This window comes from Petaurus breviceps, unplaced genomic scaffold (assembly GCF_028583685.1).
Source record: "Petaurus breviceps papuanus isolate PSGF00001 unplaced genomic scaffold, PetGlider_PUasm1.0 551, whole genome shotgun sequence".
NCBI classification, from domain to species: domain Eukaryota; kingdom Metazoa; phylum Chordata; class Mammalia; order Diprotodontia; family Petauridae; genus Petaurus; species Petaurus breviceps.
The window spans coordinates 1,720,151-1,741,636 of record NW_027186372.1 but is presented as its reverse complement, the minus strand read 5'-3'; the positions used below and the strand labels follow the sequence as shown (position 1 = coordinate 1,741,636).

General features: G+C 39.2%; 1 protein-coding gene across 4 annotated transcripts; it reads left to right on the top strand.

Moving 5' to 3' along the window:
• The first annotated feature begins 2,457 nt into the window (after nucleotides 1–2,457).
• On the top strand, nucleotides 2,458–20,326 carry LOC138172492 (serine protease inhibitor Kazal-type 9-like). 4 transcript variants are annotated; one of them, XR_011171135.1, is made up of 4 exons: nucleotides 2,458–2,846; nucleotides 11,277–11,314; nucleotides 15,054–15,190; nucleotides 20,055–20,326. XR_011171135.1 is itself a non-coding variant. In XM_069102267.1 (4 exons), exons 1-4 carry the CDS (start codon nucleotides 8,995–8,997, stop codon nucleotides 20,098–20,100), a joined length of 291 nt encoding a protein of 96 aa, XP_068958368.1. In that variant the 5' UTR covers nucleotides 8,954–8,994; the 3' UTR covers nucleotides 20,101–20,326. The 4 variants fall into 4 exon arrangements, 1 of the variants encoding a protein (XP_068958368.1); XR_011171134.1 differs by lacking the exon at nucleotides 2,458–2,846 and adding an exon at nucleotides 2,862–2,991; XM_069102267.1 differs by lacking the exon at nucleotides 2,458–2,846 and adding an exon at nucleotides 8,954–9,064.
• Nucleotides 20,327–21,486: the final 1,160 nt, after the last annotated feature.

Here is a 21,486-nt window from a genome sequence, read left to right as displayed (position 1 = left end):
TTTAGGCTGTGTAAACTTTAGCTTCTGAACTATCATTGTTGGTCTACAATTTAGGGTGGGACTGGTGGCCTGGGCCACTCTCTTTTAGCCCAGGTCAGTCAGCAAGCTTTTTCTTTCCTCTGTTATCTATCCACATAAACGTCATGGGAAGAGCACTCGCCTTGGGATAAAGAGAACTGGGTTAGGGACTGAGTTTTCACATTTACTAGCTCTGTGATACTGGAAGGATGAAAGGAAGCAAGCATTAATTAAGTGCATATTATATACCAGATGTTGTATTAAGCACTTTGCAAATATTATCTCACTTAATCCTTGCAGTAACCCTTGGAGTTAGGTGCTATTATTTCTCCCATTTTTTAGTGGAAGAAACTGAGATATTGAGGTTAAATGACTTGGTTAGAAACATACAATTAGTAAGTGTCTGAGGCTGAACTTGAACTTAGGTCTTTCTAACTCCTCGACCAGGGCTCTGTCTATTGCACTACCTATCTGCCTCTAAGTAAATGGGTAAGACATTTAATGATTTGACCTCTAAACCTCTATTAACTTATCTGTAAAATGTAACTAAGGGCACGATTTGCCTTACAAGCATTTTAAGAAAGCACTTTGCAAACTTTAAGGGGAAAAGAAGGGAATAAGCAATTATGTAGCACCTACTATATGTCAGGCATTGTGCTAAGTACTTTACAAATATTATCTCATTTGATTCTTGAAATTACCCTGTAATAGAAGTGCTCTGCTGTTATTATCACCTCATTTTACAGTTGAGGAAACTGAGGCAAACATAATTTAAGTGACTTGCCCAGGGTAATATAGTACTATGTGAGTCTGATGCCAGATTTGAACCCAGGTCTTCTTTAATCCAGACCCAGCAAGCTCTCCACTGCACCACCTAACTATATAGCTAGAAATAAAGACCTAGCTGTTTTTACCTAGTGGGAATCTTGAGAATTTAGTTAATCTAACCTCACTTAATAGATGATCTGGGGCTTTCAGATCATAAAATGTTAGAGCTGGAGGGAACCTTAGTACAAGATTTTTCTACAGATGTAAAAACCAGGACCCAGAGAAGTGATTTAACTTCCTCAGGGTCACTGAGCAAATCAGTGACAGAGTTCCAACTTTCAGAACTCAGGTCTGTTGACTTGCAGGCAAGAATTTTCTCCACAATGTTATATTGTGTCTCTAAATCAATATAAGCAGCCAACGCTAGGAATAACAATAATGAATGGCATCTAAATAAGCCTTTATTATCACATCCATGCATTACTTCATCTGATCCTCAAAACAGCACCATGAAGGGGGGCAGGACGAGTATCATTACCTTCATTTTACAGCTTGTGAGACAACTTCAATGAAAGGAAATTACAAGGCCCTGAAGCCATGTTTCCTAATTTTCAGACCAGACTCCTTTCTGTCCCTGTCAGGAAAACTCATCCTGTTGAGACCAGTTGGGGGAAATCACAGGGTTAGGATACGTTTACAGAAGGAATTCTATTTTACTCACGGGAGGCTAGGCAGAGATGAGCCAGGGCAAACAGGAGTAGAAAGCCCCCACTTATCTTCATGGTCAAACTGGGAGAGGTGGAATCACTGGCAAGGGACTTCTTCACAGAGAGTAGTGGATTAATCCCCGAGAGTGGGAACACTTTTATATGACCCTAGCAGTATTCTCCACCTATATATTGTAATCTTACAGTGACACTGTTTGCAAGCTGTTGGCACACCCTGGGTGTATGGAATCTCCTGCCACCTAATTGTTAAGTCCAACCAGTCAGACAACTGGGTTGTTAGCTTTCTTTGATGTAACAAATAATTCAATGCTTCTGACAGTATATGTAATATAATACTTCTCATAATTTCACAGTTTTTCCATTTCCTTTTGATTTCATCAAAATAGGAAATTCCAATGAGTTCCCCACACAGTTCACCAGTGAAACTCCCTCTACTAAGGCAGACCAATAATTGCTCTGCAGCTTGAATTCAGAGAATGGGCTGGAGCCATCAGAGATTAGGTCACTTACCCAGAGTCATACAGTCCGTAGGTGTTGGAGGCAAGACTTGAAGCCAAGTCTTCCTGAATCTGATAGTGGCTTGATATCCACAGCTGATTTTAATTCATGGTACATTAATAATAGTAGCATTTCCTTAATGCCTTGTAGTTTACAAAGCACTGAGTATGGCCCATAAAGTCTTAGATTTGGACCCAAAAGACCTGCATTTGAGATACCAGCTATCAGAATTGCGCATTGTGTGACCATGGCTCCTCTCTAAGCCTCAATTTCTTCATCGATGAAATGAAACATGTAAACTCCATGGTCCCTTCCAGCTCTAATGATGAATATTTCTCACTATATCTAGGAAGGAGGAAGGGAATATCATTATTCCCATTTGACAGAGGAGGAGAGGCTCATAGATATTCAGTGATTCCCCATAGTCTCACAAATAAGAAGTGACCGAACCTGGATTCCACACAGTTCTTCCGTCCAGGACTCTTTCGAGTACATCACACTGCTTTTCTAGGAAACAACTTCAGTGTGCTTAGGAGAAGTTAGCCTGACCCAAGATGATTCTGATCTATCATCTACAAACTTGTGAAAAGTTCACCTAGAACACAAATATCGCACTTCTAGAGATTAAGTATTCATTGGATACCATCTTCTTAATATCTCTCCTGCTTATACCTTCTGGAGGAGGTTTGGTAAGGGAAGGATGAGCACTTGAGCAGAAAGATGAGGAGGAGTCTAGGAGAAAGACAAGAAGAAATCAAGGAGAAAAACTGGACTGGAAGAAGGATGTCTTCTCGTCTTAAGACAAGAGAAAGGAAATTGGATTTACCTGTCAAGGTATTCATAAAGTGAAGAAGAGAGGCACCTACCACTGGAGTTCAGAATTCCCACAAGCACTTGGCTACAGCAATTGTCTTGACTGGTTGGCTATAAGAGCTACTAGAACAATGAAAGAAACCTGGAGTCTCTGGATCATGGACAGGTATCAGGTTGACTGTGAACTTGGAAAGGGAAAAATGACATCTTTACGTTCTAACGAAAATCTAGCTTTCATTTGCTTATTTAAAAGTATCTTTCTGAGAAAGGATGCAAAGGCTCTGACAGACTGCCAAAGAGATACAGCACACACAAAAATGAAGAATTGTTAGACTAGCCAGAAAGAGGAAATGTGAGAAGTTTGGGAAAGTGATCATAAACTTGGTTCAGAGTAAGGATATATTCGTGATAGGAAATTTCAATATCTTGACATACGCTAGAGCTCTCTGTATATAAAAAGCAGAGTGGTACTTTTTCTAGGATTTGCTTATAGTAATAATTTCATCTTTCAAAAGGTAGTCTGGATCTGACTCTTACCAACTAGGAAGAAGCAGAGACTGAAGTAGAGATGTGGGGAAACTCATGGGAAAATGACCATTTCTGTCTTGGATATTGTGATAGAAGAAAGAAAAGCTGGGCAAAGACTAATAGGTGCCCTGGATTTTGAGAGAGTAGATTCCAAAGGGCTATAGGGTAGAACACAGAGAAGGTCATACTAGGAGTCACGGAAAGCTCTTAAAAATGAATTCTGAAGATTTAAAGAGAAATAACATGAATAAGGAGGACAAGAAGGAGCTGTCTGGAGTTAGGGGGAAGGGAAGGGGAGCGTGCGCTTATTAAACATCTACTGTATACTAGGCACCACGCTGGGAGCTTTACAAATGTCTCATTTGATCCTCACAGCAACCCTGGGAGGTGCGTGGGAGGTATGATCTTTACTTTACTGTTGAGAAAACTGAGGCAGACCGAGGTTAAATGACCGCTGACACGTGTCTGAGGTTGGATTTGAACCTAAGTCTTCTTGCTTGACTCTAGGCCCAGTACTCTACCCACTGTACCACCCAGCTGCTTCTAATTAAGGGGCGGGATATGAATGATGATCCAGCAAAGGAGACCAGGGAGGGACAGGAGGATGCGGAGGAAACGATGCTAATGACAATGTATTTATACGGCTCTGACTATGTGACAGGCGCCGCGCTGAGCTCTTCACAATGATCACTTCATGTGACCTTCACAACAAGCCCGGGAGGCGGGCACTATTATTATCCTGATTTTACAGATAAGGAAACTGAGGAAACAGAGGTGAAATGACTTGCCCAGGATCACATTGCTAGGAATCTTCCGAAACACGATATCAACCCAGATCTTCCTGACTATAGGCCCAGTCCTTTAATGATTGTAGCGAAAGAAAAAGTGGTGCCCGAGAAACACACAGCAATAGTGTTTATTTACATAGTGCTTTAAGGTTTCCAAAGTACCTCACATGTGTTACCCTCGCATTAGTAGCTCAAAGGGTTTGAGGTGTTTAATCACTTTTCTTGCATAATTTCAAACTGTTATCAAGTAAAGTTAGGCTATTCACAGCTGCCTCAAGCAAGCTCTCCAACACTGGCTTTTGTTTTTGGTTCCTTTTAGCAATCTGATAGATATGAGGTGAAACCTTAGACATATTTTAATCTGCATTTTAAAATTTCATTTACTTTTTCATCTTTTTTGATGAGAATATGAGACTGGAAGATAAAGAGGATTCCATAGACATTGTAAACTTGCAATTTAGCAAAGTATTTTAAAAAAATATCTCATGTTCTCCTTGTGGATGGAATGTAGATATGAGGGTTATACTGGCTTGAATGATTGGACCAACGGAACTCAAGTCATTAACAGATCATGGTAAACCCAGAAGAAGGCCTCTAAAAACCATAACTCCGTGGAGTTATCTTTAACCATGTTTAACACTTTAATTAATACCTTGGATGAAGGCAAAAACGATGGTATTAAATCTACAGATACTGGCGGGGGAGAAGATAGTTATTAAATTGGATAATGGTGTCAAATCTCCCTTTCCAACTTTGCCAAACAAGAGTAATGGGTGAATCTTTATTGGCATTTAGTTTCTAAAGATCAACTGCTCAACTAGACATTAGGGGAAATATGATGAAACAGTTTACGTGAAAAAATATGGTAATTTCCTTGGACCATAACTATAAGATAATAGTGTGACATGGCAACCAAAAGACTTATCAGGATCTCAGCCTAAACTAATAGACATAAAAGATCCAGAAAGGGGGCAGAGGCATAATAATCCTATTATTCTCTGTCCTCATCAGAACACATCTGGAATGCTGTGTTTAGTTCTGAGTATTATTCCCCAAGGGGAATATAAACTCCTTCCAGTCTTTGGTAGTTTTTGTTTTGTTTTGCTTTGTACTTCTACCATCAGTGCCTAACAGAGTGCATGGCATAGATTACATGCTTAAGAAATACTTAGTAGAATGGATTGGATTGGATAAGGGTTGTCTTCTACGATATCAATGGAACTGGGTAGAATTATTAGGACTTTTGGTAGAGATAGTACTCAAGCTGATGCAATAATAGAGTCTTGACGTATGAAATTTAGCATCATTATTATTGACATATCTGAAACACTGATAAGGAAAAACAATGAGCATAGCTCAAGGCAACTGCATACTATAAAAGTATTTCTGTGAGTTGAGAAAGAAGTCATTTAAATTTACTCAGAATAGGTTTATGAATTTGCATATTGCTTTTCCTGCAAACATTACTCATCACTGTGGCATTACCTTTCACTACGCTACAGGGACGTGTCTGACACTGCATGCCAGAACCTCACCCTTAAAAATACTTTGGAAGTAGGCTAAATCTCTGGATTTACAGAGGAGGAAACTGGCACTTGGAGAGAGAAGATGATTTGTAGTGGTTATACCACAACTTTGTAGATGAGACAGGGATATATCCCAAGTGTCTGAATTCTTAGGCTAGTGACCTTTCTGGTCCTGCCTTTCCAGAAACTAACCTATATGGGCTGTGGGTGGCAAGCCCTGAACGTTTATGCTCTGTAATAGACATTATCTGGTATTTCCAGTTGGTTTTTAATTTCAGCCCAATGTAGACTATGAAAATCCTGGAGTCCTTTCAATAGGGCATGTTCTGACAGGTTATCTCTTAATTTTGGGGATGCAAGAATGATTGGCTTGTTTGCCCCATTCAATCTTTTCTTCAGGGAAGTAAGAATTTGCCTTGCCAGAAGGACTTCTTTCTTAAAATGTTAGCTCTTCTGTATTTAAGTTGCAGCTCTTCCATTTATAGGCAAGATGGCCTTGGGAAAGTCCCTTCTCCTCCCCCCCCCCCCCAGTGGAAGTTGTTTTCTATATTATTCTCACCAGAGGAACAATGTATTAATCATAGCTTGCCTCACAGAACTGTAACTCCTACTGAGATGTGGCAGCATGTGGGTAGAGAGCATGAGTTTCAGTTCAGAAGACTGGTTCAAATCCTGCCCCTAGCGACTGTGTCAGCCTGGTAACATCATTTAACAACAGTGGCCCTCAGTTTTCTCATTTCTAAAATGAGGTTAGAATCTATGATCTCTAAGATTCCATCCAGTTCTAAACATATGATTATTCTATGGCTGTTATCTAGTTCAACCCCTACTGAAGCACAAATTTCCTCTTTAATATCTCTGGCAAATGATTGGGGACTTTATTAAGATAAAATTTATTATATTTAAAAATATTTTATATTGTATACATTGATATTTTATGTAATAAAATATAATTGTTATAATGCAGTTAATTGTTGCACTTGTCTAATATTTAGACATTTCTCCCTTACATTATGTGTTCGGAAGTCGTAGCATGATAGGATCACAAATTTAAAGCTAAAAGGGCTGCCTGAGGTCATTTCATAGTTCAACTCCCTCATTTTACTGAGGAGGAAACAGAGCATCAGAAAGGTGAACAAAGTCAGTTTTCAATTTGAGGCCCTCTGACTCCATGTCCAGCGTTGATTCCTCTACCAAGCTTCCCCCAGGAGGCCTGTATTCCTCTAGCATTAGTTCTGCTATGAGTTTGTGACCTTCAGAAAGTTGCACCATCACTTTGCTCCTCAATTTCTTCACTGTAAAATATTGGGGTTAATGAGATGTTTTCTAAGATCTTCCCCATTCTGCCAATCTAGTTTCCAAGGTCAAGTTAATTTTACTACTTTGGAGTTATATTTTCTTAAAGGGAAAAAAGATGAATCCTCAGAAGGGCTGCAAAGAAGCCAGTGGCAACTTCAGTTTGAGAAACAAAAAAATTCATGAAAATAAACAATATAAAGTAGGCACATTTCCTTTGATGATCCTGGCCAAAATTTTCTTCCATTTTTAAAATATCAAGAACCTCCCTTATCAACAGAAAAGAAAATCCCTCTACTTGATAAAATAAGACAGAAGGCAACTGAATCATGGACTCCGTCTTGGAAGGGACCTTAACAATGACATATTTTTGTTCTCTGCCTCATCCACGGTGGGTGTCCCTTGTATTAGCGCACCAAGAAGCCGTCCTCCTGATTTTTCATGAATGTCTCCATTCACAAGGAGTTCACTGCTTCAAAATATAACCTATTTTATTGTAAATTGACTATATTTTGGGGGAGATGCTTGAGTATGTGTAATGAGAAAGGGAATTTGAAGATCTTCCCTGCCCCTTCATAGACCTGGGGGGAGTCTGAAGACCTCCCCTGCTTTGAAAGTAAACTCTTCCCCCTAAAAGGCTGAATGTAGTCACATGAAGTTTGTGGTGGGAGGAGTTTGCTGAAGGGAAGCCGAGGCCACAGAAAGCTGGTCACAGCCAGTGAGATGGTGGGGGAGAGAGGACGCTCATTAAAGAGATAGAGAGGTTTGTGAGTAAATATTGGTCTTGTATTGGTCTGTGGGAAGGCTGAAGGATGCTGTGGCTCAGTGTTATTACGGCTTCTGAATGTCTTTGGTGCTATGATGGAATCGCCTTACTGGTTTTGGGATTGGGTTTCCTGGTGTCTAAATAAGTGCTTCAGTTCTGTCCTCCATCTGGAGAGTTTGGTATATTTTGTGATAGAACGTCATGTGATACTTATAGTTGTGGCCTTTATTGTGATCATGGGCCCTGTAAGTATTGCATGGGTGCTACAGTACGGTACCGAATTCTGCCTCTTAGAAATCTCTACCCATTGGTCACAGTTCTGCCTTTTGGAGACAATAGAACAAGCCTAATTCCTTTATCTCATGGTAAACCTTCAAACACTTTGATGAGATTATCATCACCTTCAAAGTTCTGTTTTCCAAGACAAACATCTCTTAGATCATTCACCTGACCCTTCCAGGACATGATCTTCAGGCACTTTACTATCCCGTTTGCCTTCCTCTGGATCTTCCTCAGCTTAGCAAAGACTTTGCTAAAAATAAATATAACATTTCCAATGCAGTCTGATGAGGAAAAAACTCAACTCCTCATTCTCAATTCTAGATTTCCATGAAGCATAGTGGAGATGAAGTCCTGTGATTGGTACATAGCTCACATTTGCTTTAAGATGTTAGCCCCCAAAGACTAAAGCTTCTCTGGCTCCTATGAGGGAGGAAGTCAATGGAACTTCAGAGGAGAACTGTCCCATCTTGCTGGAACAGTCTCACCAAATCAGATATTTCTTAGTGCCCCCAGAGACTTGCATTTAATTTGCACCTAATGGGTGTCCAATAAGCCAAGGAAAAACATATGGAAATTAAGTAATTGCCCTCATGGCCACACTGGCTATTGACCAATAGGTTGTCAGCATAAGAGACCTTTTTCCTTTTCCTAAATTCTGAAGTTTTCTTCTTTTTTAGCTCCACTTGTAGTTCCTTTTGAATGGACTATTCCATTGTTCAATGGGATTTCAAAATGGGCTCACTCTTCCTTAGTAGTTGGTTCATTAAATTCCATGCACTGACTTTGTACAAAGACAAATTATTCTGTACAAATTGTTACGGTCTTCAGTAGCCTGCATTTAATGTGCCATGTCAACAAATAAATAAGAATAATTTCACCATCTGAGAGATAATGTTCTCCACTTTAGGGTCATGTGACAAGAGCCTCAGAGGGGGAGGTAGGAAGGAAAATTGCATAGAGGCAGAACATTCTGGAGAGAAAACATGGCCTTTTCCCTACTGTCGACCAAGGTTCTCTTGGGTCTCTTTGTCTTGGAATTGTCTGGTTTCTCAGGTGAGCAATTTTTTCAGTCACAGGTGGGGATTCTCTGATCTGCTAGAATTTATAGGAAGAAAATAGTGCACCCCAGTGCCTGGCCTGGGTTGTTCCTGTCAGTGTTGGGACTCCTGAGCATCCATTAGGAAAGGATTTGCTCATTATAACATGTATTTCCTGATCAAATCTCATACTGAAGAATTCTGCCGTCAGACATTCTATTTCATTTAACCTTAATTAAGCATCTACTCTAGGTAGCAGTTGGTACTTTGAGCTGAACGAGACAGAGACACTTCATATAAACAATGGTCCTTTCTGTCATGGAGCTTATGCTTTAGTAGAGAACTAGATAACCATTAATTCAATATTTCACAACTACGTAATGCAGTGGATAGAAGCCTGGACCTGGAGTCAGAAAGGTCCAAGTTCAATGTTGGCCTCAGATATTCCTAGCTATGTGACCCTTGCCAAGTCACTTAACTTCTGTTTGCCTTGGTTTCTTAATCTGTAAAATGGGGATGATAATAATGTCATGTTAACCCCCAGAGTTGTTGTGAGGAACAAATGTTATAATAATTGTAAAATACTTAGCACAGAGCCTGGAATATTCTAAGCATTATATAAATATCAGTTTCATTTTTTCATTGACTTTCTGTGTATAAACTCCCTCCAGTGATACATATTTGCAACTCATTTCTGTCACACAGCCTTAGAGAGAGACACCTGAGGCACCAAGAAGAGCTGTGACCTGCCTCTGGACTCACAACTAATGTGCTTCAGAGTCGGGCACATAGCAAATGCCTCTTGTGTGCGAGGGGCTGTGCTGGGCCCTGGAGATACAATGACAGCTATGAAACAGTCCTCGGCACCAAGGAGCTCTTATGCTCTACTAGGGCAAGGAAACTGAGCATCTGGATGTTAACCTTGAACAAACCAACTGATGATTTCCCAGGCTTAAGTGAGGCCACCTAATACATATGAGGCCATTTTGTGAAGGAAGTTCTAGCATTTGGGAGCATCAGGAAAGGCCTTGCACAGGAAGCTATGCTTGAACTGAGCTTTGAGGTATTCTAAGAGATGGAGAAACCCAAGTCTTCTTGACCCTAAGGCAGGCCCCATATGCCCACTAGACAAAGAATGTAGATGAGAAAATGCAAACGAAGCTTTTTATCAGGTCAGCAAGGGATTATCATGAACTAGGGAAGGTATCATGGAAGAGTTGGCAATTTAAGTTGGACTTTCCTTTCAAGAGTAGGTAAAAATGTAATAGGTGAAGACAGTGAGAGAGGGTCTTCCAATCATGCGGATGGAGTACTAAGGGAAGACAAAGAAAAGTGAGAATGCAGGATATCCTGGAGGCCCAGAGGGGAGAGCAGTCCGAGCGGAGGCACTGGAGGCCAGAGTGCGTGGAGGAAGAATTGTGAGACAAAAGCGGGAAAAGCTGCATGATGCTGTGTTGTGGCAAACTTTGGATTAAAGGCAAAGACTTTTCATTTTGCTTAGTAGGAAAGTTCACCATTGCATGTTTTTGAGCAGAGGAGTGAGTTAACCAGTTCCAACCAGAATAATATTCTTGGCAGTGATATGAGGGAGAGATGTCCGAGTCAGGAAGACTTGTTAAGTCACTGACTAAAGTGGTTCAGATGAGTAACCGCACTAGGGTGGAGGCAGTGGGAGTAGAGAGGAGGAAGCAATTGCAAAAGACATTGTAGGAATGAAACAAGAGGATTTGGTAATAGGCAGTAAGGAAGAAGAAAAAGTCAAAGAGTGCTAAAAGTATGCAAACAAGGGAGGCTGAAAGAATGCTGATGCATTTACGAATTATGGAAATAGTGAAATCAGAAGGATAATCATCAGCAGGAGATGGGAAGGGGAACATCATAACCTTGGTTTTAATCTATGAACCTTCCAGAGTAAAACTACTTTGTGGAGAGAAAAATGTAGGTGGCTTGGTACAGATTTGCCCAAGGAGGAGGAAAGTAATTCAATAGCCAATCTTTCAACTTAAAGTCTTACAGAATGCTACCTGGTGACTGTGCCATTCCCTGGTTCCTTGCCCTGAGTACACGATGTAATCCTTGTTATAAACCCATGGGCTCTTCAAAGATTCAGGTCCCACATAAGTAGAAACACTCCTGAGCAATGAGAAGGCATTGTCTTATTATACCGACACCTGACCACTTCCTGGGAAAGATTACATTCTTTAACTGCTTTTGTCTTTTTGTTGCAGAGGTTTTCTGTGGGCTGCAGTCTTCAGTATTCCAAAAGGTAAGGAATCTACAGATTGGATCTTGGGCCAGATTTCCAACTGTGATCAAATCATGTAGAACTGGAAGGGAACTCAGGGGTCATTTAGTTCAATTTCACCATTTCACAATTGAAGAAACTAAGACCCATAGGGGTTAAGTGGTTTGTCTAGGGTCGCATAATGGTAAGTGGCAGAACTAGGCATTTGAACCTTGGTCTTCTGACCAGTTTAAGTGTTTCATCCATGACGCTCCCCTGCTTCAGTGTCATACAATCTTCTATAGACTAGATGTGAAGAGAGAAGCCAATACTAGCTTGTTTGTACGTCCTTTGAGTGGATAACACTCTACTTTGTTTTATAGTTATTGGAGTAGATATCTTAGCTCACTCACTATTTTATGAGCTCATGAGAACAGTGTGGTTTAATAGAAAGGACATTGGTCTGGAAATCAGAAGACCTTCTTTCTAATCCCAGCTCTCCTGACTCAGTGCATGACTTTAGAAAACCCCCACACCCTAATCTGGGACAAGATTTTTTCCATTTATAAAAAGAGGCAGTTGGACTGGACAGTCTTTAAGGGCCCCTTCAACTCTAAATCCTTTATTATATTCTTAACATCTCTTGCTGCTCTAACATTTTGTGCTCTGTGTTCTAGGATTCTTTTCCAGATTCCAATGGTTTATGATTCTACAACAGGTTATATATCTGTGTTATCGCCTCAAGTCTTTAGTATAGGGCCCTGCATGTAGTAGGCAGACTCTTACTGATTATAAACTTAAAGAAGAAGTTAACACATGAAGGAACATTAACCAAATAGCTTTCGTTTCACTTGTTAAATGATACAATTTATCATTAGGCAGAAGACAGAAAAAAACAAAGCTCTAGAAAAGACTATCAAAATAGATACCTATCTATATTTATTTCATAATGCATGTAGGTAAGTTAGATGGCGTAGACCAGGTGTCAAAACTATAAGTTGCAAAATTATGCATTATCAAAGGAATATATGGTGAGAATTTACCCAGCTAAATAGTGATTGCTACAAGTCATCATGGATTAATTAAGAACAAGTCACGTAACACTAACCTCATTTCCTTTTTCAACAGCGTTCCTAGAATGGAATTACAGAAGGATGTAATAAGCATAATATACTTGGATTATCAATATGTTTCTGGACAAAATAGAGAGATGTTTCCTAGTTGAGAGTAGTTTTCGGCAAATTTAGGACATATAGAATCACCGAATTCAAATGGTAGTGACTGACAGATCAATGTTCATCTTGAGTAAAGTTTCTAGGGGAGTACTTCAGGACTCCCCCTAGCCCTAACCTTTCCACATTTTTATAAGTGATGTGGATAAATACACATATGGTATGAATATCATATTTGTGGGTGATATGAAGCAAGGAGCAATAGCTAACATGTTAGATTGTACTATTGTACAGTGGAAGGAATGCTGGGCTTTCAGTCAAATGACTAGGTTTGTGTTTGAGTCCTTCTACTAACATTTAATAGTTCTGTGACCTTGGAAACCTAGACACCTCTAAATTTCACCTTCCTTATCTATAAAATGGGGCTACTAATATCTCTGCTATCAATATTACAGGAGTGCCCACATAAAGGGCTTTGTAAATTTCATAGTGCTATGTAAACTGAGATATTATTGGTATTAATTAGGGATTGGCAAACTACAGCCCATCAGCCAATGTAACCTGACATCTGCTTTGTATGTACCAGAGCTAAGTTAATAACAACAAGGGTAAGGTGACCTGACTTGGCCCTCAGGTCAAAGTTTTTTGATCATCATTATTATGACTTTTATTATTATTATTAATGTTGACGATAACTGGGCATCCCCAGAGAGCTCAACAAGACAGAATAATAGTCTAAACTAAATGGTAATATTGAGTAGTGATACACATATTATGAGTAAAATAAATTAATTTTGTAAGTATGTAGAAAATGTGTATTGGCAGTAGTTTATATAGTGATCTGAATGTTTTGGTGAATCTAAAGTTTAAGATGAAGTAATGTTACAATATAGCAGACCCCAAAGCTATTGTGATCTTCAGTTGCATAAGAAGTGAGAGAGGTGGGGCAGGTAGGTGGTGCAGGGAATAGAGCACCAGCCCTGTAGTCAGGAGGACTGAGTTCAAATTCAGCCTCAGACACTTAACACTTATTAGCCATGTGACCTTGGGCAAGTCACATAACCCCAGTTGCCCTGCCTTCCCCCTTCCAAAAAAGAAAAAAAGAAAAAAAAAGTGAGAGAGATGATCTTTTATACCATCCATTGCCCTTGTGAGATATCCAAAATATTGTATCCAGATACGGGCACTACATTTCAGTAAGGATGTTGATATCTAAGTCATACAGAACTTGAGGAACAGATTCTGAAGGGAACCAGACATTGTGTCATAGTCTGATCTGCCATAGTCCAACTGCTTGATGCAAAGGGGAATGTTTGAACTGGGGATGAGGAGGGAAAACTTGGGTGGAGGCTATGGGGGGTGGATGGGGATAAATTTTAACTTCAAGTATTTTAAGTGTTATCATATGAAAGGGATGTGAGGCAAAGGAACAGAAGTCTTCAATTTGAAGCCAGAAGACCACTGTTCAGGGATGTTGAAAAAGGGTTTCCTACTGGTGTATGAGTTGACCTAGATGCCTAGTTTCCTTTCAGTTCTGAGATTTTATTATTCTATGATTACTCTTAGGGCAGCTAGGTAGCACAGTGGATAGAGTGCTGGGTATGGGGTTCAAATCCAATCTCAGACACTTACATACTCAGACCTATGTGACCCTGAGCAAGTCACTTCACCGTTTGCCTCAGTTTCCTCATCTGCAAAATGAGGAGATAGAAAACCACTCCAGTATCTTTGCCAAGAAAACCTCAAATGGGGTCACAAAGAGTCAGACTTGTCTGAACAGCAATGATTATTCTTATTTTTTGGAGGGGGAAGGCAAGGCAATTAGGGTTGAGTGACTTGCCCAAGGTCACACCTTTAGTAAATGTGTCAAGTGTCTGAGGCTGGATTTGAATTCAGCTCCTTCTGACTCTAGTGTTGGTGCTCTGTTTATTGTGCGGCTTAGCTGCCCCGATCACTCTTACTTTGTGCAACTCTGGGGGTCACACTAGAACCAGTGGGTCACATTTATAGATAGACAGATCTAGGTTTTAAAAAAACCAAACCAAACCCAGGCAGCTAGGTGGCGCAGTGAATAGAACACCAACCGTGGATTCAGGAGGACCTGAGTTCAAATCCTGCCTCAGACACCATACACACACACAAAACTAGTGTGTGACCTTGGGCAAATCACTTAACCCCAATTGCCCTACCTTCCCCCCTCTGAAGAAGCAAAAAACAAACAAACAAACAAAAAACCTACTACCACCAACAAAAAACAAACTTCCTAATAGCTGAGCTTTTCTCAAAGTGAGATGAGCTGAGAAGATAATCACATGGAGGACTGAGTATTCTTCAGGCATTCTGTTGAGGTAACCTTGCTCAAGTACAGGTTGAACTAAATACCCTCTGAGGCTGCTCTTATGTTGGAATACAGTGAGTTTGTAACTTAGAAACACATGCCTTGGGCCTGAGCTCTAATATAGTAGAACATGAAGCCTTCCTTTACTTGTAGGTTATACTAAAGTCAAGGGCATTATTCATCATTAACATTATCAATTTGATGAATTTAAACCTGTGGCTATAGGACTTGCTCCCTGATGTATAATCTAATGTTTTGTGATTTTTTCCAGCCTAACTGTCAACAATTCTTAAAAGAATTTGAAAAACAAAGTAAAGAAGAAAATAAGTGTTCATCAAATGTTGACCCAATATGTGCATCTAACCGTCAAACTTACAGGAACACATGTGAATTCTGCTTAGCATACAAGTAAGGACAGACAAATTTTCTATTTTTTAATCTTTTGAAATGACTCAAAGGATCATTGGTGGGCATGGCAGAGATGTGGATTTTTACTGATTTGCTGACTTGTAAAGTAGCATCCACTTTGCACAAAAGACTAACCAACTCAATCATGACTATTCTATTCTGGGAAAAAAAAAATAATGTCTCTAAAACATCAGGCCTGTGTTGGGGGCATCTAATTTCAACAAACATTCATTTAATCAACATTTCTTAAATGCCTCCTATGTGTAATGCCCTGAATACTTGCTATGCAGGGAGGTAGTTTGGAGTAGGAGAAAGAACCCTGGATTTAGAGTAAAAAATCCAGTGGGATATTGGGCAAATCAGTTCTCCTTGGGCATCAGTTTCCTCCTTTGAAAAATGCGATTTTCAGAGCATAATTAAAGTCCCTTCTATTGCTAAATCTCATGGATCTTATGAAGAAGGCAGAAAAAAACATAATGTAAAGAGATCTGGCCCAAGATGCAGGAAGTCTTGGATTCAGATCTTACCTCTGACACCTACTGGTTCTATGACTCTGAGCAAGTCATTTAATTTTTTTTAGTGCTTTAGGCATCTTTGTAAGACAATGAGTTGTAGAGAGGCTGATGTCTTGCACTGGTAAGAGAGAGTTCCCTATGCCAATAAAATCACAAATGCCATCTCTTTTGCAACCCCTTAACTTCAAGGAACGTATAGCCTACAGGAGAGGTAAATCTGAGCACACCTATAACTATTCCAGAAATCATACAATGATCAGTACATGAAAGGGGCATGAGCAAAATGCATTGACATCAGTTATTAGCTCAGCTTAATAGCTTATTAAGGGTTTCAAAGCACTTTATTCAAAATGTGCCTATTAGTCAAGCAATGTCAGTTTCCCTTTTAATGGATAAGGGCGCTGAAGTTCTGACAGGTTAAATGACTTGCCCAGGCTTGTACAGGTGCAGGTAGTAAGTTTTTCAGTGTAGGTAAAGGACTTAGCTTTCTTGACTTCACTTAGAGAACTTTCCCTACTCATCCTTCTGCCTAAGGTCTGAGGAGGGATTAATCCAGAGGATTGGACCTGAGTTCAAATCCAGCTATTAATAGCTATGTGAGACCCTGGGCAAGTCACTTAATCTTTGTCTCACTTTTCTTAAATGTAAAATGGAGATAATAATAGCATTTACTTCAATTGATTGTTGTGAGGATCAAATGAGATTTTTGTGAAGCTCTTAGCACTATGTTTGGTCCATACTGGTATATATATATATATATATATATACTTATTCCCTTGTCCTCCTCCTAATCAATGCTGTTTGGCTGTATGAGGGAAGATTACAGAGAGAGATGGCATTGTATCTGGGCTGTGAGAAATGACAAGAGTTTTAATAAGTGCAGAAGAACATTTGAGCCATTAAGAATTAGTAACAGCAAAAGCATGTGATATGCTCAGGCACTGACAAGTCATCACATAATTATAGTCTTGGAGATGAAAGGGACCTCAGAGAGCATCTCATCAAACTTATATCTAAATTGGGCATCCCTACTCAACAAACAATCCAATTCAACAGATATTTATCAAGCACTTCCTATGCGCTGACCACCAGTAGATCTCATGTGTAAGGCTTGAATCTTAGTCTTCCTGACCATGAGGCTGTCTTTCTATGCACTTCTGCATTAATGTTTAATAAGTTAATTTTTTTTTATTTTTTGGCTTCAGGAAGCAGGTTGGGGTCATTGAATGTGGGCATAGTTTCCTAAATCCTTTCCTACTTATTCTTCCCTCCCATTATTCATTCACTCGATTCTTTGTCCAATGACAGGACTTGTTTCAGATGTCTGTACTGATGGACTGACTCAGTGTTTTGTCAATGATTCACCTTTTCTTCTCAGACTGGACAAAAGATATTTTTCATCATCTTGGTTTTTTAGTTTATGTACTATTTTGTCAATATCTTTTGAATGGTCATGGTTTATATTGAGAAGAATATGTGATCATATAGAACTTGACACAATCAGAAGAACTAGGAGCAAATTGGAAAACCTCACCACAGATATGGAAATGCCTTATCCCTCTAGGTACTTTGAAGGGTATCTTCCAAGATGAAAACTTTCAATGAGCATATATCTCACTGTGTTTTCCTTTGCTTGATAATAATAAGGACTGTTGAATTCATTTATCTCTGTGGTTTCATTTTGCTAGTTATCTCATATGATCTGAACAAATGATATGCATAAGGCACTCATTGGTGGATGAAAGCCTTTATATTTACATTTTATTTCATCAAAGCAATTGTTTTTTTATGATAAACAAACAAATACATTGGTATGTATGCTTTCAGGTTAATTTTACAATTATGGAGATGTGATTGACTACAGACATTTTTTTTCTTGGCAAATGTCTGCTGATTCCCTTTTTATATTTCCATCAAGAATGCCCTCAATACACGTATAGATAATCTTCATAAATATTTTGAGTTTTTATAACGAATCTTGATGAATCAAAAAGATGAAGTATTTATGCGGGTCAGCTGTGATTCAACGTCTATTTAAAGATCAAAACCAATACCAAATTAGAATCAAGAATAAAGGTGAAAAGATGCCATATGCACTTAAAACTGCAATAATCTGACCTATTAAGCCAAGGTATTGATAATGAAAAATAGGAAATAGAACAAAGCAGAGATATTAATCTTGATTTTTCACGATTTCTTGGCAAAGCTTATGTAATGCAATAGAGTAGCCTTCCATTTGGTCTCTTTTCTCTTCCCTATCTATGACATTATACACATACCTACCTCAATGATTTTCCTAAAGGTCTGAAACCATTAGTTCTCTCTATAATAAACTTCAGGGGCTCCTTAAGGAGATAAATATTATTTAATATTCATCTTACCTTTTTATAAATGTCTATTGTCAGTGCATTTCATAAAGTGCTATAGTACCATGTAGTAGCACGTGGATTATAAATTAGTCAATATAAATAGACAGATATTGGGGCTGTTCAAAGTTGTTTTTAGTGGAGTACTTGATAAAAAGTTGGAGACTCCCCTCCTAAATCAAACGTGTCTAAAACATATCTTCATCCTTCAAACTAATTTTCTTTCTCTTCAGAGAGAGGATTGCACCTCGCCCCTGCCAGATTCAGAAATTATTAACCTTATGACTATAATTGGAATATGGAATATAAGAACGTGAATTGTTAGCCCTTGAAGTGGCCTTTCTATGTCAGTTATTCATAGTGTGACAGGTAAATTTTGAAACCTCAGTTTCCTCAGTAGTAATATAAATAATCTCTGAAGCCATGGATTTCTTCCTTTCCTTAATCTTCTTCAGAAAGACTATAATCAAACCCTGATGATGCTTCATAAATCTCTTTCAGTGATCCTTTTATATTCACTTTTGATCCAGCACATGTCCTGGGCTTCACTCCCTCTTCTCTAGACTATTGCACTCACCTCCTAATTTATCTGACGTAAACATTTTCTACTTGAAAAAAAAATTCCTAAACATAGTATCAGTCATCATCCTAAAGTGTCCCTTTTCTGTCCAAGCTCTGAAATGTTATAATGTCATAGATGTAGCTCTTGAAAGTCATACAGTCCAACCCGTTCATTTTGCAGATGAAGAACCTGAGGCCTAGAGAGGATACAGATGACTTGCTCAAGGTCACCTAGTAATATGTCAGAGGAAGTATTTGAACCCAGGTTCTCTTGTCTTTCAATGATAAGCGGCACAAACACTTTCCTGTACAAGACTCACTTGTACTTCTTAGCCATTTTTGCTTTTGTGATTTTTGGCTCGAAAGAGACAAGAAAGAGGCCTACATTTCAAGCCCCTTGAAGACAGATCACATGTACAAACATCTCTCTTCTTGTCTCAATTCCGAGAATCATCTTCATGTGCCAATATATTTGAAATACTGAAGTTTAACCACAATCTCTTACAATTGGAAGGAACCTCAGAGGGTCAAGTCTATCTCAGCAGGAATCTTTGCTCTAAAAAGTCCTGACAGGTGGTCCTCCAGACTCTGCTTGACCCCTTCAATTGGTGGAGAATTCATTATCTTATCAGGCAGACATTTGCCCTATTGGATACTTCCAATGGTTTAAAAGTTTCCTTCTTTCTTTTTCTTTTCTTTTCTTTCTCTCCCTCCCCTCCCCCTTTCTTTCCCTCCCCTCCCCCTTCCCCTCCCCTTCCCCTCTCCTTCCTCCTTCCCCTTACTCTCCCCTTCTCCTTCCTTCTTTTTTCTTTCTTCCTTCTTTTTATTCTCACTTTCTTCTTTCTTCCATCCTTCCTTCTATCCCCTCTTCTCTCTCTCTCTCCTCCCCCCAAATCTTAGGGAAATTTTAATATTTGAAACATTCTGTATTTAGTTGAAAATGGCCTCCCTGTAACTTTCTCCCTTGATCCTAATTCAGCTTTACAAGCTCACAAAAAATAAATCTAATCCTTCTTCAATGTTTCAGTCTTTCCAATAACTGAAAACAACCCTTATGTGTTTTTCAGTTTTGTTTTCTTTAGGCCTGAACATTATTAGTGTCTTCAGTCATTACTCATATAACATGACTTATAGTTCCCCCATGAAGTATTCTAACTTACAGGAATGGTACTTTGAGCTGATCGTGGTGCTTCAGATGGGGTCTGACTAGGGTAGCGGACAATGAGACTCCAAGGAAAATGGATTAAATGACCTCTAAAATTGCTTCTAGCCCTAGCTCTATGAATTTATGGTCTTGTGACTCTATGTCTTCCCTCAATTTAGTCACTAAGTCTGATGATGACATTAACATTGTTTGGGTTCAGAGATATTTAAATCTCCAAATTATAATATTGGATTCATCTTCTGTCTTTTGTTCCTTAGATATTTACAAGCAACAATTTACTTTATGCATTATGGTGACTGCTGACTATTTGGGGTTTCCATAAGATGACGTCTGTCCTCAACCCTTCTCTGTTACCTATTCCTCAAGAGAACTATTCTTCACTTTTGCCCAGGAAGCTCCTTGTGATTGTAGCTGAATGTGTTCATTGAATAATGGTATCCAGATGTTGCTCCTGTAAGAGAGGCCATTAAAGCGCTTCTCTGAGACATGTTCTATTAGTTATAGGAAAATGTGCATAATAAAGTCTATTTCTCTTGACGACTCTGGTTATTTAATCATTAAGAAAAGCATAGGCCCTAACTGAACTTCTGTCCCTTTGTCAAGGCTCTCTCATGGACTCATAGATATGAAACCATAGACAGGACGCTTTCTTCCTAGCTGCTCCGCTTACTTGGGCTCTACATCCCAGGTTTCATGTTCTAGCCTGTATCTTCTTGCTTTCACACATTGGTTCTTGAGCTCCCCAAATCTATGATTATCACATTTAGACAGAACATAATTGGGATGGGGTGACAGGGTTTTTGCCCTCGGATACTGAACATAGATGGTACCGATAGGACTTGAAGTCCTTTTACAGGTAGAAACAACCGAATTTAGCACCTACCTAATCAAAATAAGAGCCTCTCTATCCAAGAGGCTCTGTTTCCCTCCCATAAGCCAGTGTTCTGATATTCTTTTTTTTTCCCTGCTTCTTGGAGGGGGAAGGGCAGGGCAATTGGGGTTGTGACTTATCCAAGGTCACACGGCTAATAAGTTTTAAGTGTCTGAGGCCAGATCTGAACTCAGATCCTCCTGACTCTGGGGCCGGTGCTCTCTTCACTGTGCCACCTAGCTGCCCTGTGTTCTGATATTTTTTTTTACGTGAGGGTGCTACTTGCCTGAGGCTTAGGCATAAAGATTCCTAATTTCACATGTCTGTGCTGATGACCCATTTTCAGAACCTACTTCTATTCCCTACCCATTTCTATGTGGGCTTATTATTTAATCCAAGGGTACTCATGGTAAATTACAAAGAGGAAACTGAAGGTCAGATAAATCCAATGACTTTTCAAGAGTTAACATAAGTGTAAAGTATAAGAGCCAGGATTTGTATATAAGTCACTTTAGAAATTCAGTCATATTTCTAACACACCAAGCCACTTTTTCTCATTAGTGTACCTAGACTCTAGGATACCCTTCAAAATTTTCTTGAACAGGTAGGGAGCCAACATTAACTATAAAGAAATTATGCACTTGTGTTATTTCTGAGTCTGCCTAGAAATGTCAACATGATATACACACTTTCTATGACTGAAGCCTTAGGTGACTGGTGAATTCTTTTTGTCTCACAAGAAATCATCTCACAGAATGATAGCTCCACAAGAGAACCTAGAAATCATTTAGTCCTATACATCACACTTAACCACAGGA

Coding starts and splice junctions, on each gene's coding strand:
- LOC138172492 (XM_069102267.1), top strand. CDS start 8,995: ATGGCCTTTTCCCTACTGTCGACCAAGGTTCTCTTGGGTCTCTTTGTC. Junction 9,065..11,276: donor GGAATTGTCTGGTTTCTCAG/GTGAGCAATTTT, acceptor TTTTTGTTGCAG/AGGTTTTCTGTGGGCTGCAG. Junction 15,191..20,054: donor GAATTCTGCTTAGCATACAA/GTAAGGACAGAC, acceptor TTTGTTCCTTAG/ATATTTACAAGCAACAATTT.